The sequence below is a fragment of the Xenopus tropicalis genome, chromosome 5 (genome assembly GCF_000004195.4).
Source record: "Xenopus tropicalis strain Nigerian chromosome 5, UCB_Xtro_10.0, whole genome shotgun sequence".
NCBI lineage: Eukaryota > Metazoa > Chordata > Amphibia > Anura > Pipidae > Xenopus > Xenopus tropicalis.
This window is the reverse complement of record NC_030681.2, coordinates 105,935,310-105,960,150: the sequence shown is the minus strand read 5'-3', so window position 1 is coordinate 105,960,150 and position 24,841 is coordinate 105,935,310. Positions and strand designations below refer to the sequence as shown.

General features: G+C 38.1%; 1 protein-coding gene across 2 annotated transcripts; it reads left to right on the top strand.

The window, feature by feature from the left end:
• The first annotated feature begins 43 nt into the window (after nucleotides 1-43).
• kng1 (kininogen 1) lies at nucleotides 44-23,124 on the top strand. Of its 2 annotated transcripts, XM_004914366.4 has the most exons (11): nucleotides 44-110; nucleotides 288-506; nucleotides 1,464-1,577; nucleotides 2,670-2,757; nucleotides 4,599-4,771; nucleotides 10,110-10,220; nucleotides 13,084-13,168; nucleotides 14,372-14,517; nucleotides 15,977-16,084; nucleotides 21,277-21,369; nucleotides 22,365-23,124. In XM_004914366.4, exons 2-11 carry the CDS (start codon nucleotides 318-320, stop codon nucleotides 23,022-23,024), a joined length of 1,767 nt encoding a protein of 588 aa, XP_004914423.2. In that variant the 5' UTR covers nucleotides 44-110; nucleotides 288-317; the 3' UTR covers nucleotides 23,025-23,124. The 2 variants fall into 2 exon arrangements, with proteins under 2 accessions (XP_004914423.2, XP_002937873.3); XM_002937827.4 differs by lacking the exon at nucleotides 44-110 and having other exon boundaries at nucleotides 198-506.
• Nucleotides 23,125-24,841: the final 1,717 nt, after the last annotated feature.

Below are 24,841 nucleotides of genomic sequence, written 5' to 3'. Positions count from 1 at the left end.
CATAAAAATGGGCGGAGAGAACACATATATTTAAGGACCCAGGTGTTTTTGTCTGAATGGAATGGTTTTGATGCTTAAGGGTTAATCATTTCCTGTTTTTTCAGGGAAAGGTAAATAAACTCAAAGGACTGCATGGTCCAAGCCGATTTATTTAAACAAGGCTTTTCTGTTGTTAGCATTACAGGAGTTGGGTAACATCTTTCATCACAGTTTGTTGACCCTTCTCTGTCCAAGCATTGAGCTCATTGCTACTACTCTAACCTGTAAATCTGAATTTCTCCAAGCAGACCCACAGTTCTCAGGATTCGCTGTAAGACATGCAGCATCTTTTTACCTTCATCGTTTTCCTTCATCTTCTTCGAGGTTCTGCCACCCAAGCCATTGAGGCAGACTGCAATGACCACAATATATTTAATGCAGTAGATGAGGCACTGAGACACCACAACAGGGCATTAACTGATGGAAACAAGTTTGTTCTCTATAGGATCACAGAAGCCAAAATAAAGGTAAGAAACTGATTTGCACTATGCTTTAGAATGACAAAGATGAGCAGCTGAGAGGTGATGTATTAGGCTAAAATTCTGTATACAATGTAATACAAGGAGTAATGTATACAATAAAATACAATGGTTATTCCCCACTGTGTGAATTTAACTGTAACTTTAGTGTGGTGTTCATCTTTCCTAGCAGAATGTGCCACCAAAAAGAATGTTCCAACATCCTGAAAGAAATAATATATATTTCTTTTTACATATAATATATACGTTAAACAAATATATACATATATACATATATATATATAAAGTGTATGTATGTATGTATTTTAGCTTGTGCTACAGTGCCATCTAGTGGTAGTACTTGATATATTGCATGATCAGATTTTTAACTTTTCTTTATAAAGCTAGTGAGTTACTAGAAACAAGAGTTAAATGCAATTTTTTTCCTTTAATAAGCAGTAGTGTTCGATATACTCACAATTTTTCATGAGACAATGGTCTCCTTACTCCACAGGTTTCTGAGGTAATGATATGTGTTTTCCTAGTAGTATTGGTTTATGTTCTAAATGTAACCAGCTTTTAAAAGTCTTAAGAATAAATTTGATTTAAAAACATATCTTCTCATTTAATTTCAGATTTCCCCATACTCTTCTTTATCTTTTTAACGAGATAAATGATAAGTTTCATAAGTTTTTCTCATCAAACTCTATTGCTAAATATCAGTACAGTTATAAAGAAGCTCAAATACAAACCATAATATTTGTCATTAAGTAAATAAGAAATACATTTTCAGCGCAAATTTTGTTCTATTTATTGTGCATAAAAATGCTATTTTATGCTATAAAGAGTTGAATACGATAGTACTGATATAATTATACAATGATTAGTAATAATATAATCAAGTTAAAATACTTTATTAGATAATAATTGTATATTTATGCATTTTCTTGTCTTTGTTATTTTCAGATTGAAAATGACAGTGGGACACATAACTTTGTCAGCTATGATATACGAGAAGGTTCCTGTGGAGTAAAAAGTGGCAAAGTGTGGCAGAATTGTGACTTTAAGCAATCTGATGAAGTAAGAATTATTTGATAATTTACAGAAGAAATTATAGTACTTATCATTTATTGGCATTTTGCATATACAAAATATAACTTATAATATAAATATAACTCCTGGGGCCAGAACTAGGAGTAGGCAGAAGAGGCAGCTGCTTAGGGTGCAACAGGCCAAAGGGGTGCAATTAATTTTAAAAAACTGATTATATACTCAGCTCCTGCTGCCATCCTCGCTTACTGGTTAGTGAGTGGGTGACTGGGAGCAGGACCAGGTAAGGGAGCACTGGATGGGAAACTGGGGAAATGGCCCTATCATAGATTCCATGGGAAAATAGAGTTTAATAGTGAAATAACAAAATGTCCATCAAGCGAGCAGACACAAATATGTATGCACAGTATGCAGGAGTCAGGGCCAGGGCCAGTTATTGATGGACAGGTCAAACACATCACTAGTGTGTGTTCCATGGACAATATATTAGAAATAAGTGTTTTTAAAGATAATTTTCTCTGACACAAATTCCCAGGAGGAGGATAGTGAAGAATGACTTGATTATTTCAGAAATGGTACAGAATTTTGAACTTATTAACTTTCTTATTTGATGAGGTGAAGCATATATTATATTTTAACTTTCATTAACATCCCCATTTAAGTTCTGTAAATTGTGTTCTTTAGTTATCATAATAATTATAAATATTAAAATGTATTAAACTCTCTCTTATATTGATAAGATAAGGAATGATAGGTTTGCCTCGCCTGTTATACAAATACAGAGAGGGCTGGTTTCACTTATGCCTGAATCCTTTACAGAGTGCCAGAGCTGTTCGTTTTTACTGCATTCTCCACCTACTCAAGGACTAAAAGAATCTATTAATATGTTATTAGTTAAATATAGATAAAAGTAACTTTAAACAGTATAAAGTTATAGTTTATAGTCAAAATAGTCTGTGATCAAAAAGATCCAATAGCAAATCCATTTAGCATGAGCACCAGTGAAAGCATTTATGTCTGCTTGCAGTCTCATTGTCAATAACAAATGTAGAATCTCAGATTATACTGCAAGGAACACAAATGCCTATTACTAAACTCGCATGTTTCTGCTCTGTTCACTAGAAAGTGGGTAAGTGCTCAGCACACGTGCTGGTCAACAAAGAGCTTAAGAGCAGTGAAGTCATATTTCAGAACTGTAGCACATTCAAAGGTATGTCAATAAACCATTACGTATCACTTGGGATTCTCATTTTCATAAATATAAAGTTTCATTAAAATCTCTGACCTTGTTGGGAGATTGGGGGCTTGTTTAAAGTTTATTTGGGTGACGTGGCAATGCTAACAGAACATCAGAGCTGTTTGTTACAAGATGTTGGTTAATATGGAAATACATTGTCATATATTAGACTACAGAACACTAAGGGCATACCCCCCAACTGTCCCGCTTTCCGTGGGACAGTCCCGGTTTTAATAGCGCATCCTGCTGTCCCGGATAGTTCAATGAATGTCCCGCATTTCCGTAATAGGTTACGGAAATGCAGAACATTCATTGAAGTATCTGGGAGACGCTGGCTGGAACCGGGCGCTCCTTCCTCTTCAGAAGCTCCTCTCCGTATGCGGCTCTTTGCGCGGCGGGGACAGGCCCTTTTATAAGGTTGCACCCTGTGCGTATTGACGTCACACGTACGCACGGGGCGCAACCTTATAAAAGGGCCTGTCGCAGCCATATAAGAAACCGCATACGGAGAAGAGCCACTGAAGAAGATGGAGTGTCTATGGGGGGCACTGTCTATGGGGGGTACTGTCTCAATTGTGGGCACTTACTATGGGGGTGTTGTGTATGGGGGGTACTTTCTATGGGGGGCACTGTGTATGGGCGGTACTTTCTAGGGGGGCACTGTGTATAGGAAGTACTGTGTATGGGGGGTACTGTCTATGGGGACAATTGGGGGCACTGTGTATGGGGGCACTGTGTATGGGGGGTACTTTTTATGGGGGCATTGTGTATGGGAGGTACTGTCTATAGGGACAATTGGGGGCACTGTGTATGGTGGCACTGTTTATGGTGGGTACTGTCTATGGGGCCCCTGTGTATGGGGGGGTACTGTCTATTGGGCCATTGGGGGCACTGTGTATGGGGGGGCAAAACTGGTACATAGTTATAACTCACTTATATATTTGTATTTTATTTGTAGGAGTTACTATATTGCTTTCCTTAGGTAGTACAGTATGAGGGTATAGTACATTTTGTGTCTGATCCCGCCATTTCATCTATATAAAAGAAATTGCTGCGCTGCGCACGCCAAATCTTTTTGTCCCTCTTTTCATTTTTCAAATGTTGGGAGGTATGTAAGGGGAACCTGCATTTGGTGCAGCCTTTCCTGCACTTTACCAACCATGCATCCCAGGGGGGCTCTCTCTCTCCCTGCTACCAGATCTGTGCATGCTCTCTCCTTGCCTTATTGCCTTGACTTCCTCTTTCCCATCTCTCCTTGCACAGTCACATGGTATCAGCCTTACTGTTTCCAGGTTGTCTAAGGCTGCCCATCTGCAGGCTGGAGGTGACCTTTGCACAGTCCTCATTTACCTGCCTGTTACAATATCTTGAAATGTGGATCAAAACGAGTTATCACTGGTTTTAAAGAGCTCTCCCAATATCATATGTATTTCTCCTAAAAATGCTTACATTATTTACACATTTTCTACTTTCAGATTTAGGCTTAGAGGAGGGCAGGAAGACAAGCTAGCTTGTAGCCCTGTGTTCAAATGTCCACAAACGACACTGAGTTCTGTTAGCTACAATCTTCACTTGGAAAGGGCAATATGCCATAATATGACCAGATAGGAAATGTTGCAGAACAATAGTTGCCTAGAATTTGGGATGAATGATACAGTGGTTATTTATAAATTCTAAATTGAATTGTGATGTTATGCTCATTGTTCTGCATTTAAGGTGTTTTCTTTTTCTGACATTTAGCCAATGTATTGCTGCTTTAGGTGACAAAGCCTGTCTAAATGGAATGTGTAATAAGTATTTGCTAATGTTTCCAGTTGAACCTACTGTGACTGCCGTTGAGCAAGGCTGCCTTGGATGCCCAATAAAGCTGGACACCACAAATGAGGAGTTGTTACCCCTAATAAAGGTTGCTATGGAAAAAATGAACAAAGTGGCCAATCATCCATTCTACTTTAATCTGGAGACTATTACTGAGGCCACACGCCAGGTAAGTTGCTTAGTTGCGGTTACTGTTAAAGTGCTGTGTTTCACAGGGCTACTGACTAGTAAACTTGTCATTGCTGCTAGATTGCTGCAAATGTTTTTGCATTCTCAAACCACCCTTTTATTGGGATGCCTATGGGGAAATGTAATGAAAGTCGGTAAAAAGTACACATAATTGCCTTTGCATGAACAAATTTCCCTTTGCTCAAATTTATTATAGATTTTGCGAACCCAGAAATTGTTTAGCAACCACTTTTAAAGGGGTGGTTCACCTTTATTTTAACTTTTAATATGTTATAGAATGGCCAATTTCTACTCTTTCTAGCTTGCAAATGAGGGTCACTGACCTCAGCAGCCAAAGACTATTGCTCTACGAGGCTACAATTTTATTGTTGATACATTTTATACCTTATTTTTTAATGTAGGTCCTCTCCTGCTCATACATCAGTCTCTCATTCAAACCACTCCCTGGTTGCTAAGGTAATTCCATTCTTAGCAACCAGAGAGCAGCTAAAACTCCAAACTGGTGTGATGATGAACAAAAAGTGAAATAAAAAAAAACTATAAATAATTAAAAAATGAAGACCAATTGCAAATTGTCTGAGAATATTACTCTTTACATAATACTAAAAGCTAACTAAAAGGTGGATAACCCCTTTAACAATGGAAGAAAGATTGCTGCCAACTCTATAGTCCCCACCAGTGAGCAGTGTATGTAATAAAATGTTATATTTGCTTGAAAAGATTATTCCACCTGTGTCAGGAGTATCTTCCCCCTACAAGAGTAACTGATACCCATATAATCCTCCAGCAAATATATTGAAGTCCAGCCTACTCGGTTAATAACCATATTCACACACAATACGCTCACACTCATTGCACACTCTCACACATTGCACACACTGCTTACACATCATACACCCAAACACTCTACTCCATGTACTCCATGTACTCTCTGACACTTCAACATCCAGATGCTTAGAAAATCTTGCTATATACTGTAAGACTTATTATACAGGTATGGGACCCATTATCCAGAATGCTCGGGACCTGGGGTTTTCCGGATAAAGGAACTTTCCGTAATTCGAATCTCCTACCTTAAAGTGATACTGACACGAAAAAATGACTTTTCAAATTATGAATCTACATAAAAAGTTACCTATAGGTCATGTTGATCTTTTTTCACTGTTAGGGCTGGTTTTGTATGTAATTGTTGCTTGAAGTTCTTGACTGTCCCTTCTCCACCTGTCAGTTATAGCTTCTAATGCTAACAGCCTACTGCTGCACAAATATGGCCGCCCCCTCACAAAGAACATGGGGGATCAGATAAGGAATGGAAAAGCGTCAGGAAATACTTCTATGGCAAAATTATAAAGCTCATGAAAAGACAATGTTATGATAGATATTAAAAAGGTTTCATTTCTGGTGTCAGTATATCTTTAAGTCTGCTAATAAAATTACTGAAACAGTAATAAAACCCAATAGGATTGTTTCGGCTCCAATAAGGATTAAATATATCTTAGTTGGGATCATGTACAAGGTTTTGTTTTATTATTAGAGAGAAAAAGGAAAATTTTAAAAATGTAAATTATTTGATTACAATGGAGTCTATGGGAGACGGCCTTGCTGTAATTCGGAACTTTCTGGATAATGGGTTTCCTGATAAGGGGACCGGTACCTGTACTTGTTTATTCCCTCATCATATAACAACTTCACAATTGCTGATTCACAAATACTGTATCTGGGATAGAGTAAATTCTTCTACTAACTGCTAAAAAGTTCTTCATTCATCACTTTTTTTTTTAACCATACCCCAAGCCTACTTTCTGCCCTGGTCACAAACTTCTTGTATCTTTTCCTTCATAACCTCTTTCCAGTAATTCCACCAGGACTTTAATCATACTGAACCCATTCTCTGGGACTTGCTTTCTTATGCCATCAGCCATTCACATTGTCTACAAACTAGGAATGCACTGGATTCGGTTCAGTATTCAAAAAACCCGAAAAAACGCAGCCATGTTCTTTATCATAATCACTTTTTTTGCAACAATTTTTCCCCACAATTTTACAATCATGTTTCTTCACAAAATTAAAGTTTACCAGGGTATAAGTATTAATTCAAGAAATAATAAAAGACACTAAGTTTGTCCAGGAGCAGTAACCCATAGTAACCAATCAGCAGGAAGCATTTACTGGTCACCTGCTTAAAGGAAAAGGAAAGGTAAAAACTAAGAAAGCTTTATCAGAAAGGTCTATGTAAATACAGCCATAAGCACTCACAGAAAAGCTGCACTGGGTCCTCTATCAAAAGAAACACAGGATTTCTTGTCTCCTTTTTTGTAAACATGTTCTTGGGCAGTGATCCCCAACCAGTGGCTCAGGGGCAACATGTTGCTCCCCAACCCCTTGGATGTTGCTCTCAGTGCCCCCAAACCAGGGAGTTATTTTTGAATTCCTGACTTGAGGGCAAGTTTTGGTTGAATAAAAACAAGATTTCCTACCAAATAAAGCCCCCTGTAAGCTGATAGTGTCCATAGAGGCTGCCTAATAGCCAATCTTAGCCCTTATTTGGCACCTCCATGAAGTTGTGTTGCTCCAAAAGTCTTTAAATATTTGAATGTGGCTCATGCGTAAGAAAGGTAGGGGACCCCTGGTTAGGGGTAATGGCACACTGGAGTCAAATCACCACTTTATGTGGCATCTCCATGAACTTTTATGGTACTTGTGTTGCTCTCCAAGTCTTTTTACATTTGACTGTGGCTCATGAGTAAGAAAGGTTGGGGATCCCTGTTCTTGGGGATCTAATTTCTTCTTTCAGAAAAATCCTTCATTCCAGGGGCCAGAGTCTGAGCAGATCTTTTCTCCCTCCCCTCTCCTGCTCCCACTCCCGCAAGAATGCTAAGAACTCCCTCCCTTATGAATGTGTGATCTGATCTACCAAGGCTAGAGTTGCAAGCTACTTAAAATGGCAGCTACTGTCTTAAACAAACAGAGAAAGCGTCTAGGGCTCTTTACTCAGGTATGGTAATACTTTCTGCAGAATAAATATAGTGTTTTAGGTGGCACTAATGTGGTGAATCTACTGGCAGTAAAATGCCAATATGACTTTCCTTCTCCTTTAAAAGCAAACATCTTATTGGTTGCTATGGGTTACTACTCCTGAAAAAACGTAGTGCCTTTTATTACATATGGGGGTATATACTAGGCTTCACTTCACTTTTAGCTTGTAAGCACTTGGACCCTTAGTTGTAATAGTTGTATTAATGAAAAACCACTGTTAGCGAATATGCATGTACTGTATGTCAGGAACCTATACACTTAGGGGAAAATAAGATTTTTTTTACAAAATGCATCAGTTAATAGTGCTCCTCTAGCAAAATTCTGCATTGAAATCTGTTTTTCAAAAGAGCAAATGTATTTCAGTTACTCATTACTGCTGTGTTGCAAGTTGAAGTGATATTACTCCTCTCCCCCCCCCAGCAGCTGATCAAGCAAAACAATAGGAAAGTAACAAGCTAACAGCTCCCTGACACCTGTATTGCTAAAAATGCTCCTATGGCCCACCTAGTGGTAGATGAAAATAGCACTCAATAGTTACATTAAGTAGAGACACTTAAAGGAACAGTAACACCAAAAAATGAAAGTGTATAAAAATAATTAATATATTTTATACTATTGCTCTGCACTAGTAAAAGTTGTGTGTTTTCTTCATAAACACTACTACAGTTTATATAAATACCCTGCTGTGTAGCCATGGGGGCAGCCATTTAAATTGAAAAAAGGAGAAAAGGCACAGGTTACTAAGCAGATAACAGATAAGTAGCAGATTCCCATTGTATTCTACACAGTTTATCTGGTATCTTCTTATGTAACCTGTGCCTTTTCTCCTTTTTTCAATTTAAATGGCTGCCCCCATGGCTACACAGCAGCTATTTCTATTAACTATAGTAGTCTTTCTGAAGCAAACATGCAACTTTTACCAGTGAAGGGCAACAGTACATTATAGTTTAATTATTTTAAAACATTTTTATTTTTTAGTGTTACTGTTCCTTTAACTGAAAGCAGTGTCACAACTTAAAAATACATGTTTTTTTGGTTCAAGAATAACATTTTAAATGGTAAATAATGTTTCACTGCAGACTAGAAATTAATTGCTACAACAGGTATGAGACCCGTTATTCAGAATGCTCGGGACCAGGGGTTTTCCGGATAAGGGCTCTTTCCGTAATTTGGATCTCCATAACATAAATCTGCTAAAAATCATTAAAACGTAAAATAAACCCAAAAGGATTGTTCTGCCTTCAGTAAGGATTGATTATATCTTAGTTGGGATACTGTTTTATAATTACAGAGAAAAAGGAAATCATTTTTAAAAATTAGAATTATTTGCTTATAATGGAGTCTATGGGAGATGGGTTTTTCGTAATTCGAAACTTTATGGATAATGGGTTTCCAGATAAGGGATACCTGTAGTCTACAATAAAATAACACAGTAGAATTTTAATCTGAAATATATTCTGAATAGTTTTACATTTAATCCTTAACATTTACGATTAAAGACAGATGTCAATTTGTTAGCTTTTTTATCATTTTATATATATATATATGATCCTTGAGAAAGGTCCTAATGAGGACCGAAACGTCGGTTTTAATAATATATTTTCAATAAATTTTTGATAAAACATTGAAGGGTGTGCTGGCCACAGATGATTATTTTCTATATATATATATATATATACTTCCTCAGATTCTTTATTTAGTCCTCTGCACAATGCCATGTCAGCATGAAGGTTTTTGCTTGGCATTATCCCAAGTGCCAAAGTGAAAGCATACGCCACTTTACAATGATGCAGCAGAAAAACTCTTTCCAAGTTTCCATGGGTCTTCTATTTAGGGACAGTCTGTAATGTCAGGTTATGTTTTGCTGTTCAAAATATTACAGTTCTTTAATCAATAAGTCTTTTTAAATATATTTGATGTTCTTTAGGTATGGTAGTCTTCCTGTTTCTGTAGAGGAGGTATATCCTGATATACTGATTTTTTAGCACAAATTTAAATCAGAAGCCATATTTTAATTTTGTTTATATTATGAGGATGATTTTAAAAAATGCTAAATGCCCTCTTAAACTTAACCTATATTAACTTGAACTTAAGCTATATTAACTTTTCGTATGTTATGTAAACACTTATTTTGGAAAATCCTTGTGTCCCAAGGATTCTGTACAATAAAAAATGTGCTGTGTAATAGAAAATGTAATTAGACATTAGGCCCAATACACAAAAAAAGGTTTACTATTTCTTGTCTGAAAAAGCCTGTTTAATTATATTTCTGTACATTTCAGGTTGTCTTTGGATGGAATTATAAATTATTTTATACCATCAGACAGACCAACTGCTCCAAATCTATTCATAGTAATGTACCCTTGGAGGAATGCAATTTTGATGCAAATGGAGTGAGTACTTGGCCTAAGTTAATATGTTTGTTGTATTCACCTTCTTGCAGTACTGTAACTTGCGATGTGCATGTTCTAGTATTCCACTGATCCATGACATTTAGTCCCAGGGCTGCCATCAGAAATCACGGGGCCCCTCACAAAAAATATTTTCTGGGCCCCCCCTCCTCCCACATTGATGGGAGGGGTCACTGGGGGAGGGGCTCCCAGGGCACCCCCAGCATCCTCCAGCTCCCCCCAGGCCCCCCCTCAGGCATCCTCCTGCTTCCCCCAGGGCCCCCCAAGCATCCTTCAGTTTCCCCCAGGGCCCCCCAAGTATCCTTCAGCTTCCCCAGGGCCTCCAAGCATCCTCCAGCTCCCCCACAGCATCCTCCTGCTTCCCCCAGGGCACCGCCAGCATCCTTCAGCTTCCCCCAGGGCCCCCCCCAAGCATCCTTTAGCTTCCCCCAGGGCCCCCCCAAGCATCATTTAGCTTCCCCCAGGGCCCCCCTCAAGCATCCTTCAGCTTCCCCAAGCCTCCCTCAAGTATCCTTCAGCTTCCCCCAGGGCATCCTTCAGCTTCCCCCAGGGCCCCCCAAGTATCCTTCAGCTTCCCCCAGGGCATCCTTCAGCTTCCCCCAGGGCCCCCCCAAGTATCCTTCAGCTTCCCCCAGGGCATCCTTCAGCTTCCCCCAGGGCCCCCCCCCAAGTATCCTTCAGCTTCCCCCAGGGCCCCCCTCAAGTATCCTTCAGCTTCCCCCAGGGCCCCCCCAAGTATCCTTCAGCTTCCCCCAGGGCCCCCAAGCACCTTCCATTTATCCCCAGTGGCCACCAGCTCCCGCGATGTCCTCCTCTTTGTGCCACGGCTCCCAGCTGCTTCTGTGCTTTTATAAGGTTGCGCTTCGTGCGTGTGACGTCAGTACGCACGGGCGCAACCTTATAAAAGCGAGGATGCGGCAGAGAGCTGCGGGACATAGAGGGAGATGCAATTAAGATTGGGCCCGGCCCAGGCTTGATGAAAGGGGGCCCGGAAACTCTAGCGCGGCCGGGCCCCCTTTAAAGCTAAAAACGCCCGGGCCCGGGACGATCGTACCCCCTGTGCCCCCCTGATGGCGGCCCTGTTTAGTCCTCCTTGTAGCTAATGGTGTAATGTAGGCCAGTTGGCGAGGCAGTGTATACCATTAGTGTGAATATCTCTTTAAGTTTTAAACAATATATAACAAAATATAACAAAACTATAGAGGTAATTTACTACTTTTAAGGTGCAACATGCCCATTTTTGTACTTTTCACACTTTTTTCTGCTATTGCAGAATTGCCGCAGGTCCTTGCCTGCTATTTCAGAACTGCTGCACATCCTTGTCTGCTACTGTAGAACTGTTGCAGGTCCTTGTCTGCTACTGCAGAACTGCTCTAGGTCCTAGGTCATTGTCTGCTACTGCAGAACTGCTCTAGGTCCTAGGACATTGTCTGCTACTGCAGAACTGCTCTAGGTCCTAGGACATTGTCTGCTACTGCAGAACTCCTGCAGGTCCTTGTCTGCTACTGCAGAACTCCTGCAGGTCCTTGTCTGCTACTGCAGAACTGCTGCAGGTCCTTGCACTGTATTTAGATTTTTTTAATTCTAGCACACTGTGCAGCAATTTCCCCGGGCAAACATGCTTTTGTGCCCCTTACTGGTCTTCTGCCCAGGAAATTTGTGAAATGCAATCCAATGTCATGAAATTCTGAGATGACTACAGATATCCTCATATTTTAAGTACATTATATAATATACAAGTTTCAATGAGTTACATGACACAAATGACATCAGTAGGCACTTTTTATAACATCACTAAGCACTATTTATAAGTATATATTTTGCAGGTTATTTATGCTTCTTGTGTATTATAAGTAGCTATGTCATGTGTTATAAGGGTTGGCTTTATGCCAGTTGAGTTAATTTATCTCAAAAGAGCCCTGTGCTCATGAGTCTGTGTTCGCTAAGGTTAAAGCCCCACAGAGCACTGGCTCAGCTGCTCTCTGCCTGAAACGGATCTGCTCCTGTATTCCACTCTATTGATCTGCACAATGGAGTTGCGTACAGGAGTGGATCCGCTTCTCTCAGACTAAAAAAAAAAAAATGCCAGGCTGAGGGCAGCAGAGCCAACACTCCGTGGGACCTTACCCTAATGATCTGGTCACTGGGTATCCATTCTGATAAAAACTAAATTACAACAGGACTGTTCTGTTATTTATATAACCATATCTTAAGTACTGTTTTATTAAAACAGAGAAAAATTACAATTGTATGCTAAAATTGGACTGTGAGATGCGAGGTTGTCTTGTCATCATTTGGAGTTTTCTTGATATAAGGTTTCCAGATCCATACCTGTACTATATTAATATTTGTAATGCACTACCCTGATGCCCTGCCCTTCAAAACTGCAGGAGTTCCCAAAAAATGTACCTCTGCCAAAAAGATTATCATATAAAATCAATAATTATTTAGGGGATCAGAGAACTCTTTCCCCTGTTTCTCTGTTTGTGACATCATCCATCCCAGCTACAGACTGGGGAGAAACCCAATTGGCTGGATGCCCCAGTGCACTGTTTGGAGAGAGAAGGCTTAGGCATTCCATAATAGACTCCACACCAGCACTACATATAGTTGATTGTGGATTGATGTTATTGTTGCTGTTCTGTATTATTGACAAGCTTGAAACAGGATTATCTTCTAAAATCTCCTATGTATTATTGCACATAATTTATATGCAGTAATGTAGGATTTCATAAAGCTCTGCAATGCATAGCTAAAGCTCAATGCCATACATATTTCAAGTTATTTCTAGGTTTATGTTCTAGTTTATTTTCTAGTGGATAATCATTGCCTTGTTTTCCCATAGCAAAATGGTACATGTACAACTCAGTTATTTATAAATACTCAAGGTGAAATTAAAGACATTAACCTGGAGTGCTTCTCCCAGAAAGGTAAGAGACAAATCGTAGCACATGAAATTACACAAGAAATACTTATGAGAGAGTTTGTTACATAGCAAATTATGGGCCAACCTTTCAGTGGTTGTAATAAGGGATAACATTTTGGAATATATTTCAAATCACACTATGGGGCTGATTTTTCAATGCTCATATTTAAATTTTTACCACGATTTAAGTTTTTTTTGTGCTAAAACTCATGAACTGGAATTAAAACTTCAAATCAAGTATTTAAGCTCAAAAAACTCAAATGTATTACCTTTGTAAACAGGTATGGTACTTTAAGGGGCAGATTCATGAAATCATGAGTTTGAATCCCGAATGGGATAAATTCGAATTGGATACGAAAATTTTTGAAGATCGCAAATATCACGAAAATCGCATTAGTCACGATAATATTGTATTGGCTATCCGAAAGTCATGAAATTTTCGTACCAAACAATTGTAAACAGCGGGAAAACCTTTCCGATTTTTTCACGCAAGCGTACGAAAAAGTCGTGCAGGCAGCGAAAAATTCAGCAAAAATACGCTTGGAGCGTTCAAATTAACGCTCCGAGCGTTAGTGTCTTAGTAAATCTGCCCCCAAGTGTTTTTGTCTTATAGTTTTTGTAAAACTGTAAGTTAAAGGGTTTTCTCAGTGCAGTGAGCTTTGCAATTAGAGAACTGGGCAGCAAACTGGCAAATAAGGTTCAACTGATAAATGCAAGATTATGCACTTGGGCAAAATAAAATGAATGCTAGTTATACACTAAATTGAATAATGGTGGGAGTCTCTTTAACAATCTTTTTGTGGATTACAGACTGTGTAACTATAGATAGTCTCAGTTTGTGCCAACTAATGCTAATAAATTACTCTCATATAATAATGGCCATTAACTTATGGGATGAAAAAATTATTTTGCTATAGCTTCTGTAGCTTCCTGGTAAGGCCTAATATTAAGTATGCAGTTTTGAACATTAGCACATATATATAAGGGGACACTTACATAAAATAATGTAGTGTGCACACCAATTCCTTGCCACATTAACCATCATCTAAAGGTCCCTGATTATTAGCTTGTCTTTAATTTACACAGAACATTTAAACAAAATATCTATTACAGAGGATATGTTCCATTTGTGTATATAAGTAGCTTTGTACCTATGTGTATATGGAATTTGTCTCTAAGAGAGGTGACTTGTCAATTAATATTTCAGGGTTTTGCCTCAGCTGTCCTGATGCAGTGGACGTAGATGACCCAGAGCTGCTGGATTTGTTAAGACAAGTCATGGATGAATATAATTCTAACAATAACAACACAAACCTTTATAACTTTGTTTCAGTCAACCAAGCCTCAAAAAAGGTTTGCTATAAATAGATGTCACCTAAACATTTGGAATCACTGCAATGTGCTTAACATTTTGAAGCCCTATTGATGCCTTACTTATGCTATTTATTGGAACAAAATATCAATATGCAGCAACTGCAGCAAAGGTAGTATATAGAACAAATGAAATTTACACAAGCTACAGAGAATGTAGCCAGAGATGTTTTTAGTGTGGTCCAAGCCTGGGCAGCTAATTTGAGCTATACACATAGGGGCTGATTTACTAATCCACGAATCAGAATCCAAATGGGAAAAATTCGGATTGGAAACGAACATTTTGCGACTTTTTCGTATTCTTTGAGATTTTTTCGTTGCCGTTACGACTTGCACAAATTGTCGCGACTTTTTGTAGCTGTTACGATTTGCTCGTATATTGTCGCAACTTTTTTATATTGAGCGCTCGTGAACGGTGGGCAAACCTTTCAGACTTTGCATGATTTTGGAAGCCTCCCATAGGACTCAATGGCACTCTGCAGCTCCAACCTGGCCCAAGGAAAGTCACGATACTGAAGCTTGAATGAATCGGAAACTTTCGTACTCGGCGCGACGGCTACGAAAAAGTCGCGACAATTCGCGCATATCGTAACGGCTACGAAAAAGTTGCGACAATTTACAAAAAAAAATGCAAAATACCAATCATTACGAAAAAAACGCATTCGGACGCCTTCGGAGCGTTCGTGGATTAGTAAATGTGCCCCATAAGGTGTAATTTACAAAGTGCAGGGCAGGGTGCCAAGTGAAAAATAAGAGGGCCAAGCTACTATTTCTTCTGTAAATTTGCACCCTGCCTTGCATTTGTCTTATACTTAGTGCGGGCAGAAACCTGCATATGACCAATGGTTATAGTGCTGCCTGAGCTATGACAGCAGAAAAAGGTAGAGCCCAAACTGGAGTGCCAGCATAACAAATACAAAGTCCAAACTTGTGTGCCAGCAACAAGGGCAGAGATTCTGGCACAATGCTTCCCAGCATTAAATGACATAATGTCTGCCAGCACTGAATGACACAATGATACACAGAATTAAATTAAACACTGACTACTAGAATTAAATGCCACATATTCCCCCAGTATTAAAAGGCACATTAAATCACAACATTAAATTGCATAATGACTATCAACATTAAACTAACTATTTATGTAGATTCATATTTTAAAAAGTAGTTTTTACGTGTCAGTATCACTTTAAATGGTACAGTGAACCTACTAAGTTTCATGTACACAGGTGTGGGACAGGCAGGTCCTTTCTCTATACTTCATTTGTTGCTTTTTACCTCCTTTCCATATAGTTTGTTTCATTTAAAAATCACAATTTTTTTTTGCTTGTATCAAACAGAGAACTGAATCACTTCTCAAATATTTAGTATGGTAAAAGAGACACCAGTAAATGAAATGCTTTTCTACCATTACTCCTTTTAATGCTCTTCTAACAACTAGGGAACACATGAAAAAACCTATGATGTGAAATTTAATATTCAGGAGACCAACTGCTCAAAGTCTGATTACAGTATTCTGGGAGAAGAATGCGAATTTATAGAGACAAAGGTACGTATATGTGACTAATTGTATATTTACCAATTAGATGTTAACCTGTACAAAATTAAAGTCAAGGGTAAATAAAAAGGATCTAGGAAAATAACCCAACAATGTAGGTTGGATGCTGGAAATTTTTTCCCAGTTGGTGGGCAACACTCTGCACATCCATTATGAAAACGCTAAAATATCTATCAATAGTTTCAAAATATAGAAAGCTATCATGTTTCATTTTATTAACAACATTAGCATAAGGAGCATTATAATTAGATAACTGGGCAGCAAACTGGAAAATGAGGTTCAATGTTGATAAGTGCAAAGTTATGCACTTTGGTAGAAATAATATAAACGCAAACTATCTACTGAATGGTAGTGTGTTGGGGGTATCCTTAATGGAGAAGGATCTAGGGGTTTTTGTTGATAACAAGTTGTCTAATGCCAGGCAGTGTCATTCTGTGGCTACTAAAGCAAATAAAGTGCTGTCTTGTATAAAAAAGGGCATTGACTTAAGGGATGAGAACATAATTTTGCCCCTTTATAGGTCCCTGGTAAGGCCTCACCTTGAGTATGCAGTGCAGTTTTGGGCTCCAGTCCTTAAGAAGGATATTAATGAGCTGGAGAGAGTGCAGAGACGTGCAACTAAACTGGTTAAGGGGATGGAAGATTTAAACTATGAGGTGAGACTGTCGAGGTTGGGGTTGTTTTCTCTGGAAAAGAGGCGCTTGCGAGGGGACATGATTACTCTGTACAAGTACATTAGAGGGGATTATAGGCAGATGGGGGATGTTCTTTTTTCCCATAAAAACAATCAACGCACCAGAGGTCACCCCTTTAGATTAGAGGAAAGGAGCTTCCATTTGAAGCAGCGTAGGTGGTTTTTCACGGTGAGGGCAGTGAGGTTGTGGAATGCCCTTCCTAGAGATGTGGTAATGGCAGATTCTGTTAATGCCTTTAAGAGGGGCCTGGATGAGTTCTTGATCAATCAGAATATCCAAGGCTATTGTGATACTAATATCTACAGTTAGTACTAGTGGTTGTATTTATAGTTTATGTATGTGAGTGTATAGATTGGTAGGTGTGGGTTAGGTGTGCTGGTTTTACTTGGATGGGTTGAACTTGATGGACACTGGTCTTTTTTCAACCCTATGTAACTATGTAACTATGTATATTTGGGACTAAGGGCACATGCCAAATGCTGCCTTTGTTCTTTCCTAATACACATCTTTTCTAAAATGCAATATGTACTCACATTAACATTTTTCACTGATGATCTATATAAGCTTTAAACCCATACACTGCCCTACAATAGAAACAGCACAGTCCGTGGATACATAGGGGACTCCTTACACTTACACAATATGCAGCATAAAAGCACCCCGATATATACAAAGGGTGACTAATATATTCTATTCCTATCAGAGGAGCATATTTTTTAGTGTTATGGTATATTTTTATCATTCAATATGATTTTCTAGTTAGCTTAAAGAAAAACTATACCCCCAAACAATGTAGGTGTCTATAAAAATATATTGTATAAACAAGCTCATATGTAAAACCCTGCTTCATCTAAATAAACTATTTGTTTAGTTAGTAGTATGTGGTACTGGGTAATTCTAAATAGAACATTTCCATTTTAAGAACTAAGGGGCCTCCTCCTGGGATCATAGGATTCACAGTGCACACAAACAAGCCAAAGCACACATACTGCTAGGCCCAATCAGCCAATTAATGGCCAGAGTTCTGCCTTTTGCTCCCACACTACTTCCTGTTACAGTTAGAGCTGCATTATTTCTGGTCATGTGACCTCTGAGGGAGCACACAGCCCATCACTAAATGGTGGATCAAGGGAAAGGGTGTAAAATGGCAATATTTATTAATATATACATATACTCCACTTTGATAAGATTCTTTAATAGGCCACCTAACATAATATAAACTATATGTTGGTTAAGTACTCATTCTGGGGGTATAGTTTTCCTTGCTAATATGCAAGCAAAATGGTAACATGTTGATGCCTACCAAAAATATATTTCTTTTTCAGCATATTTTTTATCATAAAAAAAACATTTTTGCATAAAGGAACAGGTAACATTCATCTTGTGAAAGGTCTGATTAGGAGTTTAAACCTTGCTTCATTAATGGCAGGCATACATACTGACACATGAAGAGTCATTTATTTATTTCATTAGGGAAAGTTGTGTCTCATGCATTTCAGGCTGATGCATCAATATGTATATAGTTAAGTAATTTCTAGTGCTCAGCATCTAGTGTGATTGCAAATGCACTGCATGTATTGATGCAACCTGCTGTGGGAAAACACTTTTTTCAACTTTTGCCTCTTCTCTTTATATCCTAATAAGCAACATACTGAATAATTTTATTCAACTGCAATATAGAAATCAGTAAATATTTTTCTTTTACTTTTTACCTTAAGCCACTATTTTGTGGTACTTAGCCTGCCCCATCATTCATCATCTGGCACGAAATGGCATTTTATATGGGCTTTTTTATGTCACTTACGGGAAGGGGAGCTGGACTGCACATGTAACCATGCATTTAAAGTGATGCAACTCAATCACAGAAAAAAATATATTTAAACTCAATTAAGTTTTTCTTTCCACTATTTTTTTCTCACCCCTAGCATATTTATGAAACACACCATATTTATGTACATACCATGGACCACCATCATTAATAATTTCCTAATTATTAGCCTCTGGGTGGAGGTCCATGGAAATAAGTACGTAGATTGAAGTTCCAAAGAAAAAAAAAGTGCCCTACGAAGTCATAGCCACATCCCTAATTTGCCATGGCTACAACCAACTATGCTAAAACATGCCCGTGATCAGTCCAAACCCCATCCACTTCCCACAAACTCCACCCCCTATGTGACCCACTAATCAAACTAATGCTTTTCCAACTGGAGTACATCCTGTCCCCTCTGCTGATGGTACATACCATAAGGTTGCACAAAAGCCAATGCTTTTCACATTATTACAAATTAACAGTACTACAGATTTAAGACTTATACTCCTCTTCTCCCACTCCACAAGTGCCACCCCTTTACTTAAACTATAAAAAATATTAACATTTTGTTTTCTTCTGTCTTGGAACTCACAATCACAGCAAGCAGGCAAGTGCCATTTTGTGGGCACTGTTATTAAGGTAGGTCTCAGGTATAACCCCAAAATTGTGTGTATGTGCCATAATAGGAGATTTAATATCCATGTCCATGCACAGACTACAGTTATAGACCTTTGGGGGGAAGGGGGAATAAATACAATTAAGTACATTTATAACAGTTTTTTTTTAAATTTAGTTTAATTTTACAAAGGACTTTGATTATACAGCTTTTTATGTGTGGTTAACAGGTCCCCTTTAAAGAAAAATAGAAAAAGTAACATGGAATCTGTGGGATATTGCCTGCATAGCTTTTTTCCCCAACAACTTAACATTTAACATTACTGCACAATTCTACTTCTGTCCCACAATATAGAACCAGAAATACCTAAGAAAACCCAAAGTATCAGTTTTCACAATACAGTGTAGCCACAAAAAAAATATTGTTCCTCTGTGGTTTAGTGTACTGTGTTTTGCAGTAAACAATAAATGATAGGTAGCAACAGGTGTGTTATTGAAGGGGAACTATTTTGAAAATGAAAATGTAATATAAGCTTTCTCTTGTGGAAACATGAAACATTCTTAATTCTTATAAAAAAACATTCTGTACCGTTTCTAAATTCAAATTAATCTTACAACCTCTCTGTCTTTATGCACTATTTGGGATAAGATTTTGATTGACAGGTAGGTCTAATACAGCTTTTAGGGGGGCTTCCTTTCCTAGCAGATGTGTTAGAGCTCACTCACATAACCAACTGCAGCATTAACAATAGTTAATTTTAGGCAAAGGGTCGAACTACCCCCACAGGATGTATCAGACCTGTCAATCAAAACCTACTGAATAAATAGAGTCCATCTACTGAATAAAGAGAGAATTAAGAGAGACAGATATTGAGGGGGGAGCAAAGTAACCTGGCTATTTTAGAAACAGAATAGAATTTGTTATTGATTATATTTGGTTTCTTATTTCAGTCAGATGAAACTTATTAAGTTTTCATTTTTGTGATAGATCCATAATCTAAATAGAAACAGATTATGTGTGGAGTTTATGTGCCTAGCACTGCATGTTAATCTGAACTACAACCCGGATTCCAAAAAAGTTGGGACACTAAATTGTGAATAAAAACTGAATGCAATTATGTGGAGGTGCCAACTTCTAATATTTTATTCAGAATAGAACATAAATCACAGAACAAAAGTTTAAACTGAGAAAATGTACCATTTTAAGGGAAAAATATGTTGATTCAGAATTTCATGGTGTCAACAAATCCCAAAAAAGTTGGGACAAGGCCATTATCACCACTGTGTGGCATCTCCCCTTCTTCTTACAGCACTCAACAGACGTCTGGGGACCGAGGAGACCAGTTTCTCAAGTTTAGGAATAGGAATGCTCTCCCATTCTTGTCTAATACAGGCCTCTAACTGTTCAATCGTCTTGGGCCTTCTTTGTCGCACCTTCCTCTATATGATGCGCCAAATGTTGTCTATAGGTGAAAGATCTGGACTGCAGACTGGCCATTTCAGTACCCGGATCCTTCTCCTACGCAGCCATGATGTTGTGATTGATGCAGAATGTGGTCTGGCATTATCTTGTTGAAAAATGCAGGGTCTTCCCTGAAAGAGATGACGTCTGGATGGGAGCATATATTGTTCTAGAACCTAATTAGTGTTATTTGGTCCTCCAGCTCTTTGTTATGCTCAAATTAACTTTTTCCAGCCTCTTATTGCTACTTGTCCCAAATTTTTTGGGATTTGTTGACACCATGAAATTCTGAATCAACATATTTTTCCCTTAAAATGGTACATTTTCTCAGTTTAAACTTTTGTTCCGTGATTTATGTTCTATTCTGAATAAAATATTAGAAGTTGGCACCTCCACATCATTGCGTTCAGTTTTTATTCACAATTTGTTTAGTGTCCCAACTTTTTTGGAATCCGGTTTGTAATAAATGCTGAATTTCCCAGGTCAATCATCCCAAACCAAAGGACATGGGACTGACCAGAGAATCTGTTATTTGGGTGTACATGCCTAATAAATATGCTGAGATACAATATGGTAATTCTTTCTTTTGTCTTTATTTCAGGAAGCTCTAAATTGTGATGCCAAAGTAAACATAACAGACACAAAAATTACAGTTGCTTCAAGTCCTATGTGTATTCACAGAGTCAGATCTACGGTAAATATATTTATAATTTTTCTTGATCAAATTAACCCCTAGGGGCAGATATAGCAGAGATCATATAGGAAATACTACAGGTGTGCTGCAGCCATTCAAACTTTGCTAAAATATTTAAGTGATTAATCAAACTGTCCTGTGAGTTAAATCAAATCAAAAGGCCAGTTTAATTAACAAAACCATTATTTATTGTTGTCTAAGCCTTCAGGAATTCCTGAATTAAATTCTATAAAAGACTGGGGACAATATCATTTTTGAAGTGTGTTTAATCAGTATTGCTTAAATCCACTTTGTGTGAAGTGCTTTTGATAAAACTCAAACAATTTAGAATGACTAATTTTGACTCATTCTAATTCAGTATTAGGGCTCTGGCACACGGAGTTTCCTCTCGAGGCAACTTCCGCGATTTCACTGAAACCGCGCCACATTTTCGCCGGTGGGATGGCATTTTGGGGAGATTAGTCGCCCGCGAACAGGGAGATTTGTCGTGGGCGACTAATCTCCCCATGTGCCAGAGCCCTTAGACATTAGAACATACTTTAAAACACTTTTTACAGATTGATTAGAACCAAACAGTCCATTACAGTCACTGAAAAATCATAAGATAGCAATTTTTAAAATCTCATAGGTTAAATTTTCCCTTATATATTCTGATAATACAACTGTCTGAATACATTGGCTGCCTTATATACAGTGCCTTGCAAAAATATTTAGACCCTTGACCAATTCTCAACAAATTATATGCCACAATTTGTTTTATGTAGTTTAATGTGACATTGTTGTGTATTAGAAAAATTCTAAAAAAAATAATGAAATATGCTGTTTGCATAACAACCCCTATGCTGAAGCTCACAGGAGAAAACAGTTGCACTATGGAAAATCCAATTTATGTTCAACTGCCTGTGCAGTGATTTCTACAAGAGAATAAATATACCGTGTATGTTATCATATTTTCATTGTATGCATTACAATTAATGGTTATTTTATTATTCTAGCCCTTCTTTTCCTATAAGGGTCTTTCCCCTTTTCGCATGGTTCTACCTCAAGCAAATCCTTCAAACAAAAATAGAATAGATACTGAGAGAGCCAAAAGACATGCACATGGGCATGGTCATAAAGAAGAACAAAAACATGGAAGAAAGCATAAAAAAGAGAGAAAAGACAAAAAAGACAAAAAGAATAAGAAAAATGGCCATAAGAATGGAGATTCCTCTGAAGAATCTCAAGAACATACTATCTTACTTACTCAACACACAACAGCTCAGACAGTAGAGTTGATAACGTCAACTCTGACACCACACAGCATAAGTACACCTGGGGGACAAACACCTGAAACCACAGAAGAACCAACTTTAGGACTATTTCCTCAAATTCCATCAGTACCAGAAGACCAGGATAATTTTTTTAATTTTCACGATAATGTTGAACCAGATTTACCTGGGCCAGAAGATTCAAACTTACCAAAATGTCCAGGGAATCCCTGGGAGCCAGTAAAATTGCCTATTACAGAACCAGTATATAACCCTTTTGATCTTGCTTTTGCCATTGAAGATACCACAACTACAACTACAGCAAATGAAAATATTAAAAACAAAGAGCCTGGCAGCCAGGGTCAGCCATTTAATGATGAAGATCTGCTGCTAAGTTTAATTTAAAAACAGTATTATGACAGAAAATTAATGTTACAATTGTACCATGTTACAATGACGTGCCTATAAAATACAAATTTCCTATAAACATGTAAAATCACGATAACTTGCAGCCACTTCTACTCTACTCTTTCTGAGCCTTGTTTTAGTTCTTTAGGCAAAAGGACTCTCTGTAAAAACCTCAATTTTACATACCCTGATTTTAAGCTTTCCCGCATTTTATACTGTCAATATATAATGCATTTCCCTAATTTTCTCAAGAGTTTGGTAGATACAATTAAGGATGACCTAGCCTGAAATTACCCTCTCAAAGACCTGGGTAATTGAACTGTGCATCTGAATACTCATTAGAGAACAACTCAATTAGCAGGTGGGTCTGAATCAAACAGTGCTGTTGGGAGGTGGAAGTCATATAGTTATGGATTTCAAACGACCAAATATCTGCTGAGGAAAGACTTAGGCATAGCGTAAAAATGCTGCTCCTCTGCTATGGAGGAAAAAGGCACTTCTTAATGAACATTACAAAGAGGTTTACAAGTAAGACCATGGGCAAACATTAAAGTTCTTTAGGCAAGAAGACTCTGTAATAAAGTACAGCGAAAACTCAATTTTACATAACCTGAATTTACATTTTCTCACATTTGACACAGTTTTTTGTGGTCTCGCCAATAAATAAATAGTGGATATAATCTCTCAACATGTAGTTCCCCTTAGGGAAGAATTTAAAAAAACTTTTTTTTTATTTATAGTCATTATGACAGAATAATCTTGATGTGGTCGTGGCTGTTACTTTTCATATTACTTGGCCAAAAACACTGTTACTGCAGAAGACTGCTACTTTTGTCCCTGTATTGCTTACATAGAGAAAACCCATGGCCCTAGAATGCAGAAATGACTTCTCTCCTATATTTTTATTTAAAAAAAAGTTTGGAATACAAACATTTAGAAATAACAGTATTGTAGGGTACAGAACCATACATACACAATCATAAAGTCAGATACACAATAATGCTATATCATCTCACCTATGTGGAAAAGTTATAGAAGAAGTTGGGAAGAAGAGTTCCACAGAGTAGATAAAGGTGGTGGTAGATCCAGGGTTCTCAAAGCATCCAGCATCACTTGGCACAGCAGACTTGTGCCTAAAGAACTGGATGGAGATGTCATTTCAGTGCTGAATACTGACATCAGGTACATTGCTCACTTGATATTGCAATTATGCAGGAATTATGGGGGGAAATGCTGCAATGAGTGGAAAACATAGCTATTGGGTCCAATATTGTACTCTGCACACTGCGGATCCATAAGAAAACAACCCCTCGTATCGTTAGTGGAGGTTTTTTTCATGTGGAGCCCCCATTTTATAATAAAGGTGTATCCGCTCCCATTGGCCGTTGGTCCATGTTGGCACACCCAAAAAATAACATTAACTCACTAAGCACAAACTTCATTGCCTGCTTTAATTTAAAGTTCACTTGCTTGAAGGTAGTTTATAAATCATAAATTGTGTAAATCATACAGGAAAACAACATGCTCGAATGAAAAACTGAGGTTGCTGAAAGCACATGGAATCCTTATAGAGTTGCCACCTTTTCTTCCAGCATGTACCGGCCGATGACATAAGGGGTAGGGGTGTGTCCAGAAGGGGCGTGTTGTGATGAGGGCAGGGGTTGTGACATAACTACTTCAGCAGCTACATTGCTGGTAAATTTGAAATACCAGCCCCAGCTTTGCTGGTATTTTACCAGCTAGGCCTGTGAAGTACTGGCAAGGTGGCAACCCTAGATCCTTGTGACCAATAATAAAGGCATCCTATTTATCTT